Source organism: Neolamprologus multifasciatus, chromosome 11 (genome assembly GCF_963576455.1).
Source record: "Neolamprologus multifasciatus chromosome 11, fNeoMul1.2, whole genome shotgun sequence".
Classification (NCBI taxonomy): domain Eukaryota; kingdom Metazoa; phylum Chordata; class Actinopteri; order Cichliformes; family Cichlidae; genus Neolamprologus; species Neolamprologus multifasciatus.
Genome location: NC_140449.1, coordinates 8,896,190 through 8,916,691, shown reverse-complemented (window position 1 = coordinate 8,916,691; position 20,502 = coordinate 8,896,190). Strand labels below are relative to the sequence as shown.

At 40.9% G+C, this 20,502-nt stretch overlaps 1 protein-coding gene across 1 annotated transcript; it reads left to right on the top strand.

The window, feature by feature from the left end:
• The first annotated feature begins 1,134 nt into the window (after positions 1-1,134).
• LOC146507795 (tumor necrosis factor receptor superfamily member 11B-like) lies at positions 1,135-20,452 on the top strand. The gene is made up of 6 exons (XM_085178765.1): positions 1,135-1,602; positions 9,302-9,529; positions 10,283-10,427; positions 16,483-16,698; positions 18,609-18,833; positions 19,119-20,452. Exons 1-6 carry the CDS (start codon positions 1,555-1,557, stop codon positions 19,511-19,513), a joined length of 1,257 nt encoding a protein of 418 aa, XP_085034891.1. The 5' UTR covers positions 1,135-1,554; the 3' UTR covers positions 19,514-20,452.
• Positions 20,453-20,502: the final 50 nt, after the last annotated feature.

Below are 20,502 nucleotides of genomic sequence, written 5' to 3'. Positions count from 1 at the left end.
GCGAATTGCACTTGTGTGACTTAGATGTGTGTGTGTGTGTAGCGGTCATGCTCCACTTCACCTCTTAACACCCACGTTTACCCTGCGAATACACTGCACACCTCAGCGCCAACTAGCACGTCAGAAAGGCTCGCCGTTCAAGCGTTCCTGTGTGTGTGCTCGAGAGGTTGGACGTCCAGCTCCTGCTCCACTATTGTTGTGGTGTACCCTTACCTCAGTGCTGAAAGAGTTGCACAGCATGTGTATTTTTGTATCCTTTTCTTAAAGTATGCATTTGAATGTGCGAGTGTGCGTTTGTGTGTGTCGCGTTGGTCGTATTGTGGTGAGCCGTGACCTCACCACTAACATTTCGCTCACATGCCTTGGACGCCGGTCAGTGGGTGTGCCGTGTGTATTTTCTCTGCTTACGTTGAAACCTTGCGCTTCTACGTCACGGCAGCGGGCTGTGACATTTTGTCATCCTTCTGCATGGGCTGGATGCTAAGCGGATACAAAATGACAAACGGAAAACCAGATCTGTTTTGGGACTTTCAGTGGAAGATGGATATCGATTCAGCATCACTGAGATCACAGCGTGGGTGTGTGGCCTTTTGGGTTTACTATGTGCATGCGTTACACGTAAATCATCATGGATTTCGTCTGAATTATGGGTGCACTTCTGTCTGGTTAAGGCCTTCATTTGCTTTTCTTTTTTAAATCTTTAATTCCCTAGTTTGTCATCCAGTGACATCATCCATTCACAATCTTTTTGCAAGAGCTCCCTCTTTGCTTTCTATGTAGAATGAAGTTTAAAGCGGGTAGCTGAAGTTCTTTGTGCTTTTCCGCTACACAAGCTGTGATGGTTAACCTTCTGAGAAAAACAATATTTTTGGTGTTTAATTGTCCTTTTCCTCAGTGGGATGTTCAAATAAGCGCTACCACTAAATGATTTTGGCTGGTCCATATAAACACACGTCAATCATCGTGTTTACATTATGTCAAACCAGGACTCAAAACATTTATTCTGGAAGAGTCTTCTTTATTCACACTGATTAAAGCTATGTGGGTTTTTTTTGGTGCTTTTTAGCTTGTCAAATTAGGTGCTCAACCTTTTTTTTTTTTTACATGTAAATACTTCTGCATAACGTGCATATGGAAACATACTTTTGCACCTTTGTTCCAGAATGTAATTATGTCTTGGGCCTAGCTAGGTGTAACCTGGCTGCAGGGTGACCTTTCAATTTAGAACATGTGGCATATTTATCAGGACATATTTTTGGGGAATATTTGTATCCTTAAGAAACCCAGCAAACTTGGCTTAATTCATGGATGAACCCACCTCATGCAAGATTCGTTTGGAAGTTGTTTTCTTTGATGTCGCCTACCCCATCCACGGTTTTGGTTAATCACTTTATTTTTAGGATCGGAGAACGAGGAGGGAAGAAGGCAGTGCCTTGGAAAACGTGGGTGGGCACACGGTCTCTCTCTCGCTCTCCCTCTCGCTCTCTCCTGTATATAGTAAAGGCTCTTTGATGGAGACTCCATCATACCGCAGTTCGCTTTTACGCAGAGAAGATGAGCTCACGGATAGCCAAATCCAAACCGGCGATGAAACTGATGGTGGTGAGTAGCCAAAGTGTTTGCAGCTCCGCTCCTTGGATATGCTCAGCAGTAGAGCAGCACTTTACTCTGAAGGAATGACTTTTTCATCTCTTCTTTTTCCTTCGTTTTTTTTGTGTGTGTGTGTGTGTTTTTTTTTTTAATATATTAAATTACTGATCCTTAGTTGGATTTTGCGATACATAGATTTCAGATTTCAGAAACGCGAATAAATCTGGAGATCTTTGGCATAATTTGAATACAGCGACTTGCATGTATTGTCGTTAAGGACTAGATAAGGAAAAGCTAAATATTTGCCAACCACATGTTCCCTCTGTGCAGCACGCCTCTGTTCAGGTACTTTGATGATCCCCCATTAATGAGAGGGGCCAGTCTTTAGGCTGTGCGCCACAATCGAAGTGTGAACCTAAATATTGTTCGGTCCTGGTATTTGATGCTGCTATATCGGGCTTTAATAGATTAATATGTGAGCATATAGTTGCTTTTCAGACTTGGCTGCCATTCTCCATATCAGACACAGATGACAATCTAGTTTGTGTATCTGCTGCATGAGTTTGCATATCATTTTATGGTGTGTTGTATCTAGTTTACGCTAATAGCAGAAAGTCAGATATATTAGTAGTATGTTTTAGAGCTATGTTAGGATTTTTTTTTTTAAAGAGCTATTCAAGTAAATTGTCCGGTGTTGTTTATGCTGGGGATTTGTTTGCTTTTGGTAATGAATGGAGCTCATGTTTTATTCACTGCTCTGTGCAGCCTCTACATCTTCAAACACGATCTATAGTTTTCTCAGATAAATGAAAGTTGACTCTGGCTAGTATTTCATTGCTTTTAATACAGCGTGATTAAAATGAATGAAATGTTATCCTCCAAAAGCGGCACGGTGAATTCCCAGCAGATGGTACAGCGTGTCTGACTTTACACCAATTTGCTCTTTTTTTTTTATGTTGTTTCCATTGGTGTGTTTTGCATGCCGTCCTGTGTCGGGGCCTTTTCTGGTTTTGCATATGTTCATGTATGCTCAAGATGGGTATCAGTCCAGAAACAGATAAAACTCTGTAGCTCCAAAACACTGATCTAATATCCTTTTGGCCTTGTGTGAGAGTGCAGGAAAAAGAGAGATTTTTTTTTTTTTTTGCCAAGCACGGTCAGTTAGGAAGATGCGTGTTGTTTGTGCGTAATTCAGTGAACAAGGCTGTGAAACAGTAGTTTATATGACCATATAATGTGATACTCAGTACAGATTAGTTCCTCTAACTCAGTGTAGCCTGTCCTAAAATAGGCAAATATTCTGCTCTTTTGTTTATGCATCGTTCAGTTAGTCGGCCAGTACATCAGTCATTTGGTGAGTAAGACGGGCAACTTTCTGGCAACTGCTTACTCAGTCAGTCTTGACTGGCAACATCCAGCCAACATCTCCATCTCCTCTGAATCCACCGCATGATATGCTTGTTTGTCTGCCTGTCAGCCAGGCTTGGTTGCAGTCTGTCTGAAAAACAATTCTGTGGCAAATGGACACTGCAATTTTGGATCTTAAATACACCTCCAGCACCTGTGTGCTCTTCCTGTTGCACTGCATACTCCTCACACATGTGCTTGTCATTGCCCAGCATGATGCCAGTGGAATAGTTCATCCTGTCAACCTGCTTTTATGAAGGCACATGTTTCAATATGTAAACAGTCATTTTCTTTGAAATGACAAAAATAACGCACCACTGTCAGAGCAGCAGGTAATCAGTCAGTTGTTGTTGTCAGTGTGTCAACATGACTGTTAACCAGCATGGTTGGATAATCCTACCTCTAATCCTCATCCATGGACATGCTTTCTCCCCCTTTGTTATTATCCATGATCTACTATCTGTGTTCTCTTTATCTTTACGCCGCCTCCATGTTACGCTCTGCTGTGGCCGTTGGCATTAGCAACAGCAACTTCCTCAAACCTAGCCGCAGGTTCACATGCAGGCTGAAGAAGCTACAGAGCTCACTTGGCCAAACACTGGAGAAAGGGTGAGGAATGGCGGGAAAAGACAGAGTCGGGTAGGAAGATATCACAGCAACATGTTTTAAACAAACAAGCACAAATGTTTATTCAGAAAGCAACAATTGCCTCTAAAGGTTACTTCCATACACCTAACTTCCCGTTTCCATCAACAGTAGGTATTGATAGCAGAAGTTTGTGTGTGGGAGCCTGGGGTGGCTAGGGAGGGGCGAGTGGGATGGAGCAATTAATGGATACAAAGAGGAGAAAGAGAGCCTGCTGTTTATCTCTTACTACTGTATGAATCATTCTAAAAACAGCATGACTGATATGATGCAAATTTCTGTAGTAAAAGATTACCTGACATTAGATGTGTAACAACACGAGAACAGCTTGATTTATTTGGTTTGGTTTCAGCAAGCAGAGAAATAAAAACAACCACAAACGTTTAAATTAGTAAAACAGTCCAGATAATCACAGTGACGCGTGATCACAGAAGTAGAAGAAGTAAAGCTTGGGCCCCTCAATAGGATCACAGCATAAAACTACAGGATCTCCTCTTTGTGTCCAAATGTTGTGCTGGTGTAGTAATTCATAAAAGTGATCAGATTTGGTCTTAAATAGCTCAGTTATTGCAGAGTTTTAACTAAAGAACTGTAAAGCACTTTCTCAAATAACAGCTCCATCACTTGGACAGTTTGCATGCTTGTGTGTTTATCCGACGGCCCAAATATTTTCTGTTTAACATTTTTACAGTAAAGAGAAAAACCCAGCAAAAATTACAAAGAAAGGCTCCTTCAGACTGAGAACGATTTTTGCACGGCAGCACGCTTTCTGGGTTAGAGCGCCTTGACACAATATCCACAATAAACATTAGCTCTCGTGCATAAACGACTCAGTAATTTAGGTTAATCTGTAAAATATTCTAGCAGCCGGTTAGAGATTAGAAGTTTCTCCAGTGTGAGAACATGGTGTGAGCGCACCGAGCAGAGACCGCTTGATGTGGTGTGGCATCGTGTGTTGCATAAGTGAAAAAAGACATTGACCTGCGCACACACCCACGGCGGCATACACGCACGTGCAGGCACGCGCACACACGCACAGGCTGGAATCCCCCCTCAGACCACCTGCGCTCTGCAGTTAACTGAATCCATGTGCCTGGTGGATAAGCTGGTGCAACGTGGTTTGATCCCTTTGTGCCACAGCTCTTCTCCTCATGCCATGAATTTAAATCTGACCTCAGGCAAACCGAGCACGGAGTCTGTTTTTTTGCGCTGCATTTCAGCATAGTCCAAACTCTATCTGCTGCAAGTTAGTTAAACACTGTGGCTAATTTCTCCTGGACGGATTTTTGACATTTCCACGAGCAACACAAAGTATTGTGTTTCTGTTTCATAATGCAATTGTGATTTACTAAATCGCATTAAAATTTCCCAAGCTCTATTTATAAAAACATTTGATTCATTTTATCCTGTAGTTTAACCCTTCGGAGCACATCAACACAAATGAAATGCATTCGGTTAGCGATAGGAAACTGATATTTTGCCTTTTCATGCTAGCTGACCCGTTTGACCTGTTCTCTTCACAAACAAATTCAGTCAGAGGGGACGTAAAAAAGGCCCCAATAAACTGCTTTATGTCAGCGCAATAGATTTGCACATAGGTCCAGTCAAAGCATGTCACCATAGTGATAGATCAGTGACAGATAAACAAAACGAAAAGTGTGTGCCTCCGCTCGCTTAATCTCAGAGCCAGTAAATAGCTCACTGGATTGGGTATCACTTGTGTTGAATGTTGTGGGTAGCTAGCACAAGTGAGACGCTTTTGAGACGCTATTGATCCAATATAACCATGTCTGTCACCACCTTCTACAACATGGGACCCACTCCCACTGTTTGTTTTGTCTTTATTAAAGAGAAAACATCTCTTAAAGCAGCACATGTTCTCTGTTAAAGCATTGGTAGAAACTTCTCCTCATAAACACGAAGCTTTTTGCTCAGCTCAGTTCAAACGGGATTCGCTGGCACAGATTATATAAGCAAACTATATCTGATGAAGCGGGTTTATCCAGTATAAATATAGACTGTTTTATTCTAACTTTTTAGTTTAATCCACAGAAATGTGGGAACTTTTTGAGCCTCCTTTTCCAGCAAGCCGTTAGCTGCTTACAATCATTTACATGTAGCAGCTGCTCTGCCTTGCTCAAGGGCTTTTGCACAGGAATGCTAGAAAATTATCACCACCTCCGTACCTTCACCCTTGATTTTCTCCTCTGAGCTGGCTGAGCTCCAAATAGGATATGTCTCTTGCTGAGCACTCCTCTGATGATGCTAACATTATAATTATGGCTGTCAGTGGCCCCTAGCTGCTGTGTAATTTAGATTTCCCGTGGTCGTCCATGATGTCAGATGGCAGCTTCTAAGGAGACAGACGGGTGAAAAGTTCAGTATCTTTCGTAGCTGTTGATAGATGGAGTCACATGCTCCACGGGACGTCCATCCCAGTGAGTTCATTTTTAAAAAGTTGACATTTTCTCTTCTTCAGTAGCAGAAAGCTACCGTGCTGGGTGGTTGGGATAATTTAGTGCTGCCCATCAGTGCCCAGAAAGTGACCAGAAAGCAGGAAGGGCCTTAAATAATGTCCAGAACCTTCTCTGAAAAACAAAACAGCGTACATGCAGTCAGATGATCTGAGAGATAACATCTGTATATGCAATCATCTTTCAATATGGAGTCAAACATCTGTTGAACAACACTACTTGTTGCCAAACACTTGTTATACTTTATGAGGGTTGGCCTTGAGTTTTACTTTGTTTTTGTTTTTTAAAAAGTCTGCTACATCTGTTTCTCAGGCCTCTGATTCATTCACTTTGAAGATGTGCACATATGTGCACTGAACACATGTACTGTGTATCGGTACACTGCACAACCGTGGCATTTCTCAGACCCAACCTAAAAAGCATCATTGTGCTTTCTTTTATTCATTTTTATTACCTTTTATACATTTCCTGTCACTGCTTTGTGCTCGCATGTCACAGATTTAGGCAAATCAAACTTGTTTCACAAAAAGTACTAAAGGCAGGACAACAAGAACAGATGGGCTGACAATAAAAAAAATGAACTTTGATAGATTAAAATCAACAAAAGGTGCATGAGAGTCCAACAAAACTAGGTACAAGCACTAGACATCAAAACCTAAACTGAAGCAAGATGAAAGGCATGATAGGGATACAGAGGGAAAAGACAGGATTATACAGTGTACATGCAAAGACCACTAAATGAGAGAACACAGGTGGAACTAGTAGGGACGTGGAAATAAAGGCAGAGACAGCAACTACAAAAAAGATACAGAATGAAGCAGATTGCTAAAATAAAGCAGGACATGACTTTAACTGTGACGCAGAAAGCACGTATAGACAGACAGAGGGAGGGACAAGCATGCACATGGCAAGCTATTGTGCCATTTGACGGATTTCTAAAACAAAAGGGGCAAACGCTTATCACGGGCTCTGACCGAGGGTTGGACTGTCCTGCCAGTAAAGCACACCTGGATGATCCAGGTGATCCTCTGTTAGTCACTCAGCATACTCCACTCTCCTGTTTCTAAATCAATTGGATTTGGTCTCTGGGCTTAATGGAGTGTATATACACATTTCTTAATTTAAGGAGTAAGACTATGATTATGGGTTTGAATCCTGCTGGGGCCACCCAGACTACAAACAAAGTCATGCTACTGCTCAGCATGTCGCTGATGAAAGCCTTCCACTGAACATTCGGTGGAAGAGGTCGATAGGTTTTGCCGGGAAAAGCACTGCGCTCTCCAGGCTGTTTGATGTTAGGTTTCTATTATGGTGTGCGAAACCCATTCATCTATTTTTTGCCGTCTTCCTCGGTGATGACCATTGGAAAGGGAAACAGAATAAGATGACACAAATAACAAAACGCGTATATGCAGGGTGCACGTAGAGTAGTAGTGTGGACGTAAACGCAGTGACGCTTAGGAAAAACACGCCATTTGTAGAACGAGCAGTTTGTTCAGTAACATGTGGCAGGACAGGGAAGTCGCAGCTGTACTGCACACTGTTTCTCCCAAAATCACACCCACTCATAAACACGCGTAGATTTCTGGTGAAAAGACCTTTTTTCTTTTAATTCTTCAATATTGATTAAAGGATACAGAGGCAGTCATCATGTAACACACACACACACACACACATTCTGGTTTTCCAGCCATTCTTTAGTTGCATGTTCATGTGCACAAAGTCGACTGTTTTTTGTGGCTCCGAGTTCTAAGGTGAATGGGATAAGTACAAATGCATGCACGCAGGAAGGAGATCAGTGGTGTGCGGCGGGTAATCTGTAGAACAGAGTGGGTGACTGTTTTGTATTCTGGTGGTGAATGGGGAAAGCCCAGTAACCTCCAACAGTACTCTTTATGAACGGCAGCCAGGAGACCACAGAGCGCGCAAACCAGCTCTGAGGAAGATGGTAATTGGACATGAACATCGACTAACACGCACACACCCATACACACACACATTCCTGCATGCTCGCACCCCTGCACACACATGAGTTTTCTTTTTTTAGTTGTTTGTCATACAAATTCATTTATTTTTGAAGATGCACACATGATATGAAGCAAGAAACCACATGCAAACACACACTCACACACAATACAAGACGGTCTATTGTTGGTTAGTCGTCCAAGCAATGAGGATGTATCCGGGCCAACGGGAAAGTCCAAAGAACCAATGGCTAAGGGCCTTTGAGTGGAAGAAGCCTAATGTGTGACAGCTGGTCTGCATGTGCCCTCGACCGGCTAGATTGGCTCCATGTTAAACACGCTCACCAACTGATATCTCATGTTTTAGAAATAACCCAAGCGTTTCAGTTTTTGCCTAGGCGATGATACATGGGCTTGTTTTTGTGCAGTAGTTACACGGGCTTGTCAGAGGCTCGCTGAAAACCACCCACTTTACAGAGTATCCATAACGATGGGCTGGTTTTGGGTGGCTGAGGAGAGTGTGGGTGTGGTGTGGATCTTAATCTGGGACAGTATTAAAGTGCGATAGATCACCTCCTGAATCACATCGGATGCTTTTCAGCTGCAAAGCAGCCGAGCTTACGGGGCTGCCGGCATGGGTAGGGAACCTGTAGTGAGGGCAGAGAACACAAGGCTGCACAACTAATAACTGTAATCCTGTGTCATGCACTTCTTTTATTTCAATGTGTAGAAAATTTTGGCATGACTGAAACATCTGAATTCATTTAAAAAGCTTTGGATTAAAGTCAAACAGATGAGAAATGATGCCAGAAGGCCAATAAAATCATTTTGATCCCTTTATTAATCCTAAAAGTTGAGATCAACAAAAAGCATTTACTGAAAATAATGACGAGTTGAGGCAAAAAAAAAGGGACGTTACTACCCCGAAAGTTTAAAATACACTTGTGTTATTCTTGAGAATTTGTCCCTATAGAGTAATCAACTGCACTCTGAAGAGCAGCAGAAAAAACTTCAGGACCTTATGTCCACCAGGAGCTTTACTGCTCTGACCTTTCAGTCAACTCGTTCTTACTGGAATCTTTGGGTTGGCGAGTGCTCCAAAATATAAAAATATTTGATTCTTTTGCCAAAGTGAAGCTGTTCACGAGATGGGTTTCATTAGAGATTTTGTCACTGCTCTTGAGTCAGTTCCTGAAGCGACTTACTTTCTTTCTCTTGCAGCTTTTGACAGCTTCTCTCTCCTGGGCCTTTCAGCAGCAAGCTGAACAACCAACGTACCAGCACCGTGACCCCGCGACATCCGCGTTCCTCACGTGTAACCAGTGCCCACCTGGCACAGCGGTGAAACGACACTGCACTGCCGACATGCCCACAGAGTGCCAGCCCTGTCCTGACAGGCATTTCGCCGAGAACTGGCACTGGGGGGAGAAATGCCAGTACTGCACCTCGGTACGTACGAGGCCATCAACCTAACATTCAGTTCTAGTTTTTCTTCTTAATAGAAACTAGGGCTACATGTTTCATGAGGCCGATAATGGTTCCTTTGTTGTGTGTTCAGACCGTAACTGACTGGTTTTTGTGACAGTTACTGGATTTTGTAGTAAAAAAAGATCTCCCCAATGTATCGTCTCATACCTAAAAGAATTTCCCAGAGCTGAAATCAAAGTATGGTCAGGAATTATGCACATACCTTTAGTTTTTTGTCTTCCAGCTTTTTTCAGTGGTGCTTTTATGTGGCTTTGCTGGTGTCTTTTCCCAAGATGCATGACCTTACTGTTTATTTATGTTTTGGTGCTGCATTTGTCTTTTTTTTAAGCCAGTATTTCCACTTCAGTTTTTGTTACTAAAAATGAAAGTCCCAGTTTGCTCATTGTGGTAGAATGACCTTCCCCCAGAGTTTTGATGTTTCTCCTCCGCAACTCCAGATAAATTACGTAATCACCGCTTTTTCACGATACTCCTTGTATTGTTAACATGTCTGCTTTGTGATGCTTTTAAATTTCAGTTTTCGCCTTCCCAACAGACTAATATGATATTTGAGACAAGTTGCAGAGCGGAAGCATGATGTTCTTCATGACCTGCGTTGCTGTAAACTGCTGTGTTGTTTATAGCAACACATGCAAATAAACTTTTACTTACATTTTTTGTGCGTGTGCAGCTTTACAGCTTTCACATGTGTGACCTCTCTGTGTTCCCGTTTAGGTGTGTAAGGAGAGACAGCTAGTGAAGCAGCAGTGCAACAGCACTCATGATCAGCTGTGCGAATGTGCTCCAGGTTTCCACCTAGTGATAGAGTTCTGTATCGCACACAAGGCCTGTTCACCTGGATATGGAGTGGCAGCTTTAGGTAAGAGTAACATCCACATTAAGAATATTATTCAGACGGAGCAGTTTCTATAGAAATTGTTTGAAAAACGAAAACAGCTGGTTTGGGCAGCGCAAAATGCTTTGATTTTTTTTTTAACTGAAAATAATGAAAACTGATCAGAAATTCTGCAAAAGGCAGTTAAGGATTAATACAATCATAAATAGATAATGATTTTTAATCAAATTGCTACTGAGGCCTATTTTCAGCAGCTGTTGTTCCGGTGCAACATTTTGCAAATTTATTGTTTTACAAAAACAAATCAAGAGTACTGTTCCTTTCACAAACCACCGTTTCCTGAAGATGCCAGTCAAGGACCTGGGAGGCATTCTGCACTGACGCCTCCCGCTTTCTTTTTTTGTGGTTAACTCAGACAACTTCTGTTAAGGCAGTGGACTGTGAAGATATTTCTGTGGTCCTGCAAGTAGCCAAATTCACTGATTGATTAATGAGAAAAACTGTTTCAAGCTGTGCAAAAGGCCGCTCAAGTGGAAAAATGGGCCTCTGCAGATGTTATGTATATTAAAAGCAATCAATAATTTATGATTAATGGTAATCATTTACAACATTTCTGTCTGTTTTCATATCATATCAAATAAAACAAATGTGTTTTTCCCCCTAAAGAAAGGAGATTTCAGGGTGACGTCAAAGCTTTGTGTAAATTGGACTTAAATGAGTAGATTGCTACCAGAAGCAGGAGTGTAAATATAAGGCTCGCGGGCCAGCTTTGCCCCAACAAAGACTGCAGTCCAGCCCAGCGGTCTCCAACCTTTTTTGCGCCACGGACCGGTTTATGCCCGACAATATTTTCATGGACCGGCCTTTAAGGTGTCGCGGATAAATACAACAAAATAAAACTAGTACCAGTACAGAAAAATTTATTCATAACACATGTGAAAAGACCAAGGAAAACCGAGTAAACGATAAAAACGATACCAAAATAACGCTGAAAACCGATAAAAACCCTGAAAACTATACATTTCACACCTGAGCCTCAACTCTCGCGGCCCGGTACCAAACAACTCACGGACCGGTACCGGTCCGAGGCCCGGGTGTTGGGGACCGCTGGTCCAGCCCACTGGAAATCTTTAGAAAGTGTAAAAAGGAGATACATTTTTAATTTCAATTGTATTTTTTAATACATTTTACAGCTTTTCCTGCCGATAAAGCGCTCCCCCAGAGGCACCAAAAGTAATGAAATAACAGATGAACAATTCAATGACAGAAACAATTCATTTTTTATGATCTACTATAGAATTTTTTCACAGTAAAATAAATAAATAAATAAATGAAATAGGCATTTTTTTAATGAACAAAAACTTTCTGTGGCGACAAGCTGCCAGAACATTTTATTTTTCTTACAGTATAGGCAGTAGGAAATACATGTAAATAAACAGTTTCTTTCATTTACTGCAGGATTCCTTTATCGGGGGGAAACACTCCGTTATACTTTTTAAAAATAAATAATCAGATTTTATATTATTATATTATTTCACATATCAAATGCGTAGTTAAACTGAGAGGAAAGGGCTTTCAATGGTCCAGCCCATTTAAAATCTAAGTGGGCTGTATGAAACCCACCGTGTACAATGGAATTTGACTTCGCTGACTTCAGGTGTCTGTAATAGCGCAAGAGTAAATTCAGTCTGCATGTAGACTAGACAGTTGTAGTGGTTTATCTTAGTGAGTAAACATGAGAAAAGTGCAGTACGTGTGCTTAAAGGGACACTCAGTCTGCGTGTCACTGTAACAAGTATCTTTTCTTTGATCTTCTTTCGATCTCACCAATTTCCCGGGCGGGTTACACTGGACTGGCCTGTCAGGAACTTTGATAAAGCAGAGAGATGCGTCAGTTACATTTTCACATTCAGATGTGTTCTTAATTATATCACCAGACACCAGGTTTTTCTTCCTCTTCTTCCGAATATGTGAACCAAACCCATTCCTGGTGAGCATCTCCCTTTTCACAGAAAAAAAAAACTTTTTAAAGTGTTTCTTAGAAATGTCCTACTTCTCTGTTTGTGTGTCTTCCTCACAGAGGTATTTTCACCATCTCCTGCTCTGTGTTTCCTGGCAGTGAGAGGCTATCAGGGTTTTTGATGTAGCTGTTTAAAACATGCAAAGCATGCTTTGTTGTACTTGTGAACTAGAGCGCGAGATGTGTGAAACGGGCAGTTAAGTTGTAGCTAAGAACAATCTTAACAACTTTATCGCTACATATGCACGATTAAGCTGAGTAACTGGCGCATAAATGCATTAGTCCATGTTGAGAAAAAACAAAATAACTTGTTTCTCAGTCAACAGGAGACCTTAAAAAGTTAGTCGTGACATCATAAAGTGTCAAATAAAGCAGTCAGGTATGTCCTGAAGGTGTGAAATATGTAACTATAGCCTTTCTCCACAAAATGTATCTAATACAGAACTTTCATGTGTTCTAACACTGATATACAGCATGTCTGACCTGACTCAGTCTCTTCCACTTTAGTCTGTGTTGTTAGTGATGTGAAGTCCTTTGAATGGTCAGCAAGACTAGTTATAGAAATGCCTGTCCATTCCAGAGTTCATCAAACCGTCAAAACAAACTGTCTACTGGCATCACTCAGAAAATTCAGGTTACTGTGTGTCATTCAGTGTATGTATATATCGTTATAATATGATATGATATCGTTATCATTTCCTTTGATTCCAGGCCTTCAAAGCTAGCCGTGTAGCTTTACCTGTGACTTTTTTTTTTATCACATCCTGTAGTGTTCAAAGGTTTTTATGTAAATCAGAGAAGCTAAATCAGAGTGTTATGAATCTTCTATGTCCACAACCCTCAGATAAATTATTATTTGCACAGTATTGTGCATTTGATGATAATGTGACATTTTGAAAGAGTGAAAGCACTTTCTCATTTGTTCCTTTTGTACCTGATAATGCAAATTGTAAAGCATAAAGAGGAAACTTGAGCGATGAGTCATCAACTTATTTCGCCCTTCCAGTGCTTCCTCTTAGAAATAATGTGATGCAACAGTTTCTAGTTTCTCCGGCAGTTTCAACTCAGTCGGTGTGATGTCTCAGACCTTACAAAGACTTAAAATTATGCCGTTGTTTCTGTGTATATGTATATGCGATGGTCCGTGCAGGTCTATTGGTTGGCATGAGGCTCCAACTGGACTTCTGCATAGTAGCAGTTTACTACAACACAGCCAGCAGACTTTAAAGAACTGTAACAGGAATGACTATATATCTATCCTCACCAGGCACTTTGTTAGGTAAACCTTGTTGCTGGGTTGGAGCCTTATTTGTGGCTTACATTCAAGGAGGTGTTGCAAACATTCCTCAGATTACATGTTGACATGACAGCATCACACAGTTGCTGCAGATTTGTGAGCACCACATCCCAAAGGTGCATGTTCAGACCAGTTTGAGATGTTCTAAGTTTTGTGACAAGGTGTATTATCCTGTTGGAACACCTACCAGAAGATGGTCATAAAGGGGTGGACATGGTCATCAAAAATAAACTGTGGTATTTAAATGATGATCAGTTGTTACCAAGGGAGCCAGATTGTGCCAAGAAACATAACAGCACCAACAACAATCTGAGCCACTGATACAAAGCAGGACGGATCCATGGATTCATGATAGCCTCAGCTTCCTGCTCTTAGGTGAAAAGAGTGGCACCGGTGTGGTCTTCTGCTGCGTAACAGGTATGCAGAAGAGCATCAGATATGCCTCTTGCCTTCCTAAAAGCTCAAAGCCATTTGTTCAGTCTCGTCTGACCATTCTCTATAAACCCTAGAGATAATTTTTTGTTTACTTGGACCAGTCTGCCTGGCACCAACCATTTAAAGCCATTAAAATCACCTTTCTTTCCCTTTCTGATGTTTAGTTTGAACTCTAGTTGACATGTTATTTGCTGACCAGATATTTCTGTTAACAAGCAGTTAGACAAAGACCTGATAAAGTGGCTGGTGAGTTTTTAATGTTCTGCAGCTGTGTGAGTCCATGCAACTATCATTCATGCTTAAGAGGTATTGTGTCCATCAACACCTGATACAATAACCACGCGTCAATATCATAGTGGATATCCAATCTGATATTTTTTTCAGATTCCTTCCTTAGTGTGTCAGTAGGAACTGTTGGTGAGAAAGTCTGATTTTAAGCATACCAGTGCACTGAATCTGGTATTTGTACTGGAACCACAGCATAAACTAACACCAACCTTCTCATGACTTCATGTTAAACTTTGGACCAGAGTCCAGAAATCACAAGGATGAAACAACATTTTCCATCGATTGTGGTTATCATGTGACCCCTGCAATACTTTTTTCCATAAATTCCACTGACCTTAATCCACAATCAGCAGACATGAGACAGCAATTTAGGGGATCTCCCCCCACCCCCACTGAAGCTGAACAACTTATTATGTAATGCCTCGAGCTGTGGTTAAACCACAGGATGCTGGGTCAGTCTTCTGACAACACAAGCCTTTTATGACTCCGTCCTTTTCCCCCTTGATCTCCTGATTGTTTGTTTCTGGTTAGAATTCTTTGTCATTCTCCGAATGGGATTTGCTATGTGGGTCATCTGTGTTTTTGGAATCCGATCGATATGTTAGACAGATCGGGGGGGGGGGGGGGGGGGGGGGGGGGGACAGCGTGCAAATCAGCGTGCAAATCAACAAGTTTTTGTGAGTAATTTATTTTTTTTGCCTCTTCCATGTTTGTTTGATCATTATATTGTTAGGCAAACAAGTGTTAGATCATCAAAATTTCCAAAATACCCAAGATTTATTTTTGTTCAACATTTATTTAGTCAGGTGACGACTTCCTCGATTAAATAAATCAGCAGTAATTAACTTGGAAACCAGTTTTCTAGAGCAGACTGAACAACTGCAGCATCGAAAGTTGCACACAAAACTACAACTACTAACAATAGTAGTAGTTAATATTATCACTATTATAAGCTGTCATTATAATAAAACTTTGATGAACAACAAATGAATGAATGAATCAAATAAGTGTTTCACTTTTTATTCATACAATGTGTTTAATCTATGTCTAGAGTCTTTAGTCAATGACTAGTAAACCTTGTATTACGTAAACATTAACGATAATATGTGCACCATTAATCAGATCTAAAGCAATTTCTTTTAGCAAAGTGCTGACATGCATTCTTTACATTTTTTTCCGCAGAGGAAATTCTGAGAAATTGACATTAAAGTCAGCAATAAAATATAACCGTCATACTACAGTTACAGGCTGTCACGTTGTCATCTGACACAGTACATGCTTTGTCATGACTCGCAGAGGAAACGCTTTCGATTGTTTTTGTATGCATATAAGGCGATGGTTTCCTATTTGACGATATGTTTTCAAGAAAGGACGCATTGTACCATGGTAGCGGGAAACTAATCAAAGGTTAAATCTGAAATAAGCATGGCTTGTCGTCCCACGCACTTTCACTTCAAGATCAAAATAAAATGAGGATGTGATTAGTAGTTCCACTTCATGGACTGTCATGCGTGCCGATGGTCATATACCAGAAGTTGTGATGGTTTCCTATAATGTTATTGTGGCAACTGTCAAATGAGATTATAAAAAAAAAAGGTCACGTATCTAAATATAGTTTTAAAGTCACAGCATATTATAGTAAATCAACTGTAAAATAAAGTTCTCAAAACGTGCCTACGTATTACTATTAGAAGTGGCTTTGGCTGCAAAAAAAAATCAGCTGACAAATCACATTGCAGCTAAGTCACATGACATCATAGTAAGAGCATGTAAGATACAGAATGAAGGCGGTGTAGTGACTACGACTGATATGAGTCATTCTCTGAAACACGCTCTCAGTATGATGAGCTTTCACATGTCTCTGCGGTTCTTAGAATCACATCTGCTTCTTTTTGCACTAAATGGTGAAAATGGCTGAGTTTCAGTTGAAGCTCTAGATGAGAAAAAAGAATCTGTGGTTAGGTGCTTTCTCACATGCTCAGAAGTGTCACTTCTATCAGTTTTCATTTGCAAAAATTATCTCTGTAAATCTCTTCCAGGTACGCCAGTGAGTGACACAGTGTGTGACCTTTGCCCTGATGGTCATTTCTCCCCGGGTGGCTCCTCCACCAAGTCGTGCCAGCCTCACACGAACTGCTCAGAATTGGGCCTCAAGACACTGAGATGGGGCACGTCCACTGCAGACAGCCAGTGTGGCACTCCGGACAAGAAGGCAGCGCTGGAGTGCTCTCATCATCACACTTTGTGCCAGACTGGTGAGAACATACGCGCTGTCATGTCATGGACAGATCATATGGAACGTTTTAGGACTAATCCTGGAATCTGGGTTGATCATTAGCACAGTGTTTATCCAACACACACACATACACAACACACACATGCACCAGTGTTGTTGACTTAACCTCAGCTGTCAACAACTTAAAAATCAACTTGAAGTGAATTATTTCAAACATGTGGTCATTTTCACTCCTAAAGGCAGGGGATTTCCTCGGTCAGGTTCGCTGTCCAGATTCCAATCTTTTGCAAATTCTTGCGTGCCTTAAAACCAACACAGCAGTGAAAACCAAAGGGTTGAACGCTGGATGTTTATGGCATTGTTGTCAAAAAGACCCATGATGGATCAATTACCCCCTTTAACTGTCACATCCCCAAACACAATAACAGAGGAAACTGAGTCAAAGGAGACGCAAGGCACGCTGGTTGCTCTTTGTTACTCAGACTTTGACTGTGACAGATGCTGAAGGATAATTTGAGATGAGAAGCCGCAAGTATGACACTAAATTCCCAGACCGTGAGAAACCACAGACACTGGAGAACACACACATGCAGATGTACAGACCCTGGCGCACTCATATGCCACACTTAGACGAAAACACACAAAGCTGTGGTCCCTCTGGGAGGGTGATGCTCTCCTCAAACATTCATTCACAAATTGCCTTCCTGGTAACTACACCACCGCAGAGTGCCTGCTTCAAATCCTGGAACAGCTTAGCAGTGTTTCTGAGCAAAAAATGTAAAATTGAAAGCAGTTGGGATTCCCAAAGTCAGTATTAAGCCACCAGGAAGTCACTGTTAGTTGTGGTGCGAGCCGCAATTACATCACTCATAAATTACTGAAATGATCAACATGAAACATGAAATTTGGTGTAATTTCACATCATCTTTAATAAAAAGGATGTGAAATTGCACATCATATGAAGTGTGTCCGGTTGGGAGTGTCCTCAGCGAAAGCAGGAAGAAGAATGTTCGCTTGGCTGCCTTAAAAAATGTAGAGCAACAGGCTTGGCTGCAGTTTGGCTCGGCTAGTAGGAGTGATCCCAATGAGTAACAGAAAGAAAAGACACCTGTGGTTCTCTCGTGATCAAATTACAAGGCAACACTCTAAACATAGGCAAAACACTTGCAAACACAAAAAATATGCAGAAGTAAACTGATGAAATAACATGTGTTAAAATCCGTTATATCTCATTTTAAACTACCTTCAATTAGGAACAAAAAGAAAAGAAAAGAAAGTTACTTTATGTTGTTATCCCAGATTCCCAGTCATCACTTGCAGATTGAGGTTATTAAAGCGGAGACTATGGAGTCTTTGCTGTTGATTTTATGGTTGAAGAGTTGCAGTGACACAGATGAATAAGCAAAACATAGTGAAACTGTTACGTCAGTAAACATAGTGTGTAATGTCAGTTACACAGCGATGTCTATTTAAAGTGTGCAAACATGCGGTAATGTGCCACCACAAACTGTCGTGGAATCGCTCCACAAATGTGCAATTGGGACTTAGGTGGGAACCTCTAAGGTTAGTTTGGCATTATCTACAGATACCGATTTAAACAAGGGGAGAAAAATAAAAGATCTAAAAGACATAAATATGTTTAACATAGCTGATCGCACTAAGATGTCAAGCACTGTACTAAAAGCTGGGCCATGTTTGGGCAGGTGTCACTCTACCAGCCCGCTTGTCATTCTGGAATACATACGGCCAATGGTTTGGAATTTACTAAAGTTGTTTTATTACTTGTGAACATTTACTCATTTGTAGCAGGTTGTTACAAATGTTACATATGTTAATTCCTTCTGGTTTAAGCAAATGGATGTCAAGCATCACTATCCAGAACTTTTGTGCATGTGTGTGTTTTCAAGCCCACTTTGCTTCTCTTTCCAGATGTGACTCTTTGTGAAGAGGCGGTTTTCCAGTCGCTAGCCTCGCTGCGACTTTCCTCGGTGCCTCTGGAACGACTGTTGGACAGTCTTCCTGGGAAGAGGGTGGATCGCAAGAGCCTGGAGAGGCTGAAGAAGACCTGCTCTCCCCAGCAGCAGGTTCTCCACCTTCTGCGACTGTGGAGAGAGCAGAACAAAGACCAGGACAAGCTGTATGGCTTCATACAAGGTATAAAATAAGATTTACAAAAATGCTGCACCAGCACAAACTGGGTTTTTGTTTAAAAAAAAAAGAAGGAAAAAAGACTCAGAGATTTTAGAGACTGACCTAGTTGCACATATGTTGCTGTGAGTTTCTTTCTCAAGGTGCAAAATACAGGGAGGAGAATATTTAAATCAAGCACACAAACTGACCACACATATGAGCAGCGTCTGAGTGTTGTGCTCCCATGCTATCTGTTTGCTATTTAAATTTTTGCATTGGTGTACTAATGTAAACATACTTTATTTGAAGGTGTGAACCACTGTGAGATTAAGGTCTCCCGCTGCAGCAGTCTAAAAAACCTGACGCTCGACGACCTCATGAAGGTAACGAACAGCTTGCCGGGAGTGAAAGTTAAGGAGGCGGATGTCCAGGCCATGGTCTCTTCTTGCCTCCCCAGGCAGTACATTCTGCAGCTTCTTCACCTCTGGAAAAAAGCAAACCACAACCTGGACCTACCAAATGCTCTGTCTCACAGTCTCAGGGTCCTGCGCAACCAACAGGCACCACGTCATCTGCTCAAAGGCCTGAAGAAGATCAGCCGCATCATTGGAACCACCTCGGCACAAAAGATGTTTCAGAAGATGTTTGTCAGTATGCTTCAGGATGGATCGTGCTTTAAAGTCCATAAGCCATTAAATGAATAAGCAGTACACAGGTACAAATAGAAATAGATACAACCTAAAGCATAAATAAACACTATTTCACTGACAAAAAAGGGAACACTAAAACGATACACAATGAGCAGGGAGGTGCATTTTTTTTGTAGTAGTGAGAGGTCTTTATAATATCAAAGCTATGCATATACTGTCTAAAAATGGGTTTTTCTAACTTTAACATGGAAGGAAAGATGGAAAAATAAATTCGTCTTTCCTTCTCTGATTTTTTTCTAACCTAAACGAGGCACTAATAACTTCACCCTCAGTCCACGGTAACCGTCCGCAAGGAAGAATCTGACAAAAAAAAAGAGGTGTTCACACATCTGTGTACTGAATACGGATGTAAAACAAAAGGTTTTTGAAAAAAATTAAAAGATTTTTTTTAGAACTTCATGACTGGAGTCTGTGAAAAATTTTAAAAAAAATGTTATTTAAGATGTAAATATTAATACTATTTTATAGAAAATGGTCCGGCAGATGTTGTTATTGTTGCTTTCTCGCTGTTTGAGAGGAAGGATTTGGTTTCATAAAGAAATATTTTTTTTCTCATTTGTTGGTGTGTTTGTTCTGAACTGCTGACAAGCAAAGCTCATCGTTATTATTTTGTAGTTGTTACTTATATGAATGTACAAAGGAGTGCAATTGTTTTCTATTTAAAAAACTAAGTTTTACTTTCTGAACATGTAAAGGCTTATGTTTATTACTTCTTAGAAATACTGGATTCCAAATGCTGCAAGTTAATGAAGTGATATTTGTTTTATATTTTTGTTGTATCGCGTTTTTACTATAAGTGTATGATCTTTGTTGTATATGTGCCTGACTGGTCCTTTTTAAGCTTGTTTAAGTTGTGAACATTGATAACAAATGATCTGACTAAATTCAGTGTGTAAAGATGTATTGTTTCATTATAAATATGCAATGAACAGACAGACGATTTTAGTCTTGTGATTTCATAGCAGTGTTAAATTTAGGAGAAA

Coding starts and splice junctions, on each gene's coding strand:
- LOC146507795 (XM_085178765.1), top strand. CDS start 1,555: ATGAGCTCACGGATAGCCAAATCCAAACCGGCGATGAAACTGATGGTG. Junction 1,603..9,301: donor CGGCGATGAAACTGATGGTG/GTGAGTAGCCAA, acceptor TTTCTCTTGCAG/CTTTTGACAGCTTCTCTCTC. Junction 16,699..18,608: donor TCACACTTTGTGCCAGACTG/GTGAGAACATAC, acceptor TTCTCTTTCCAG/ATGTGACTCTTTGTGAAGAG.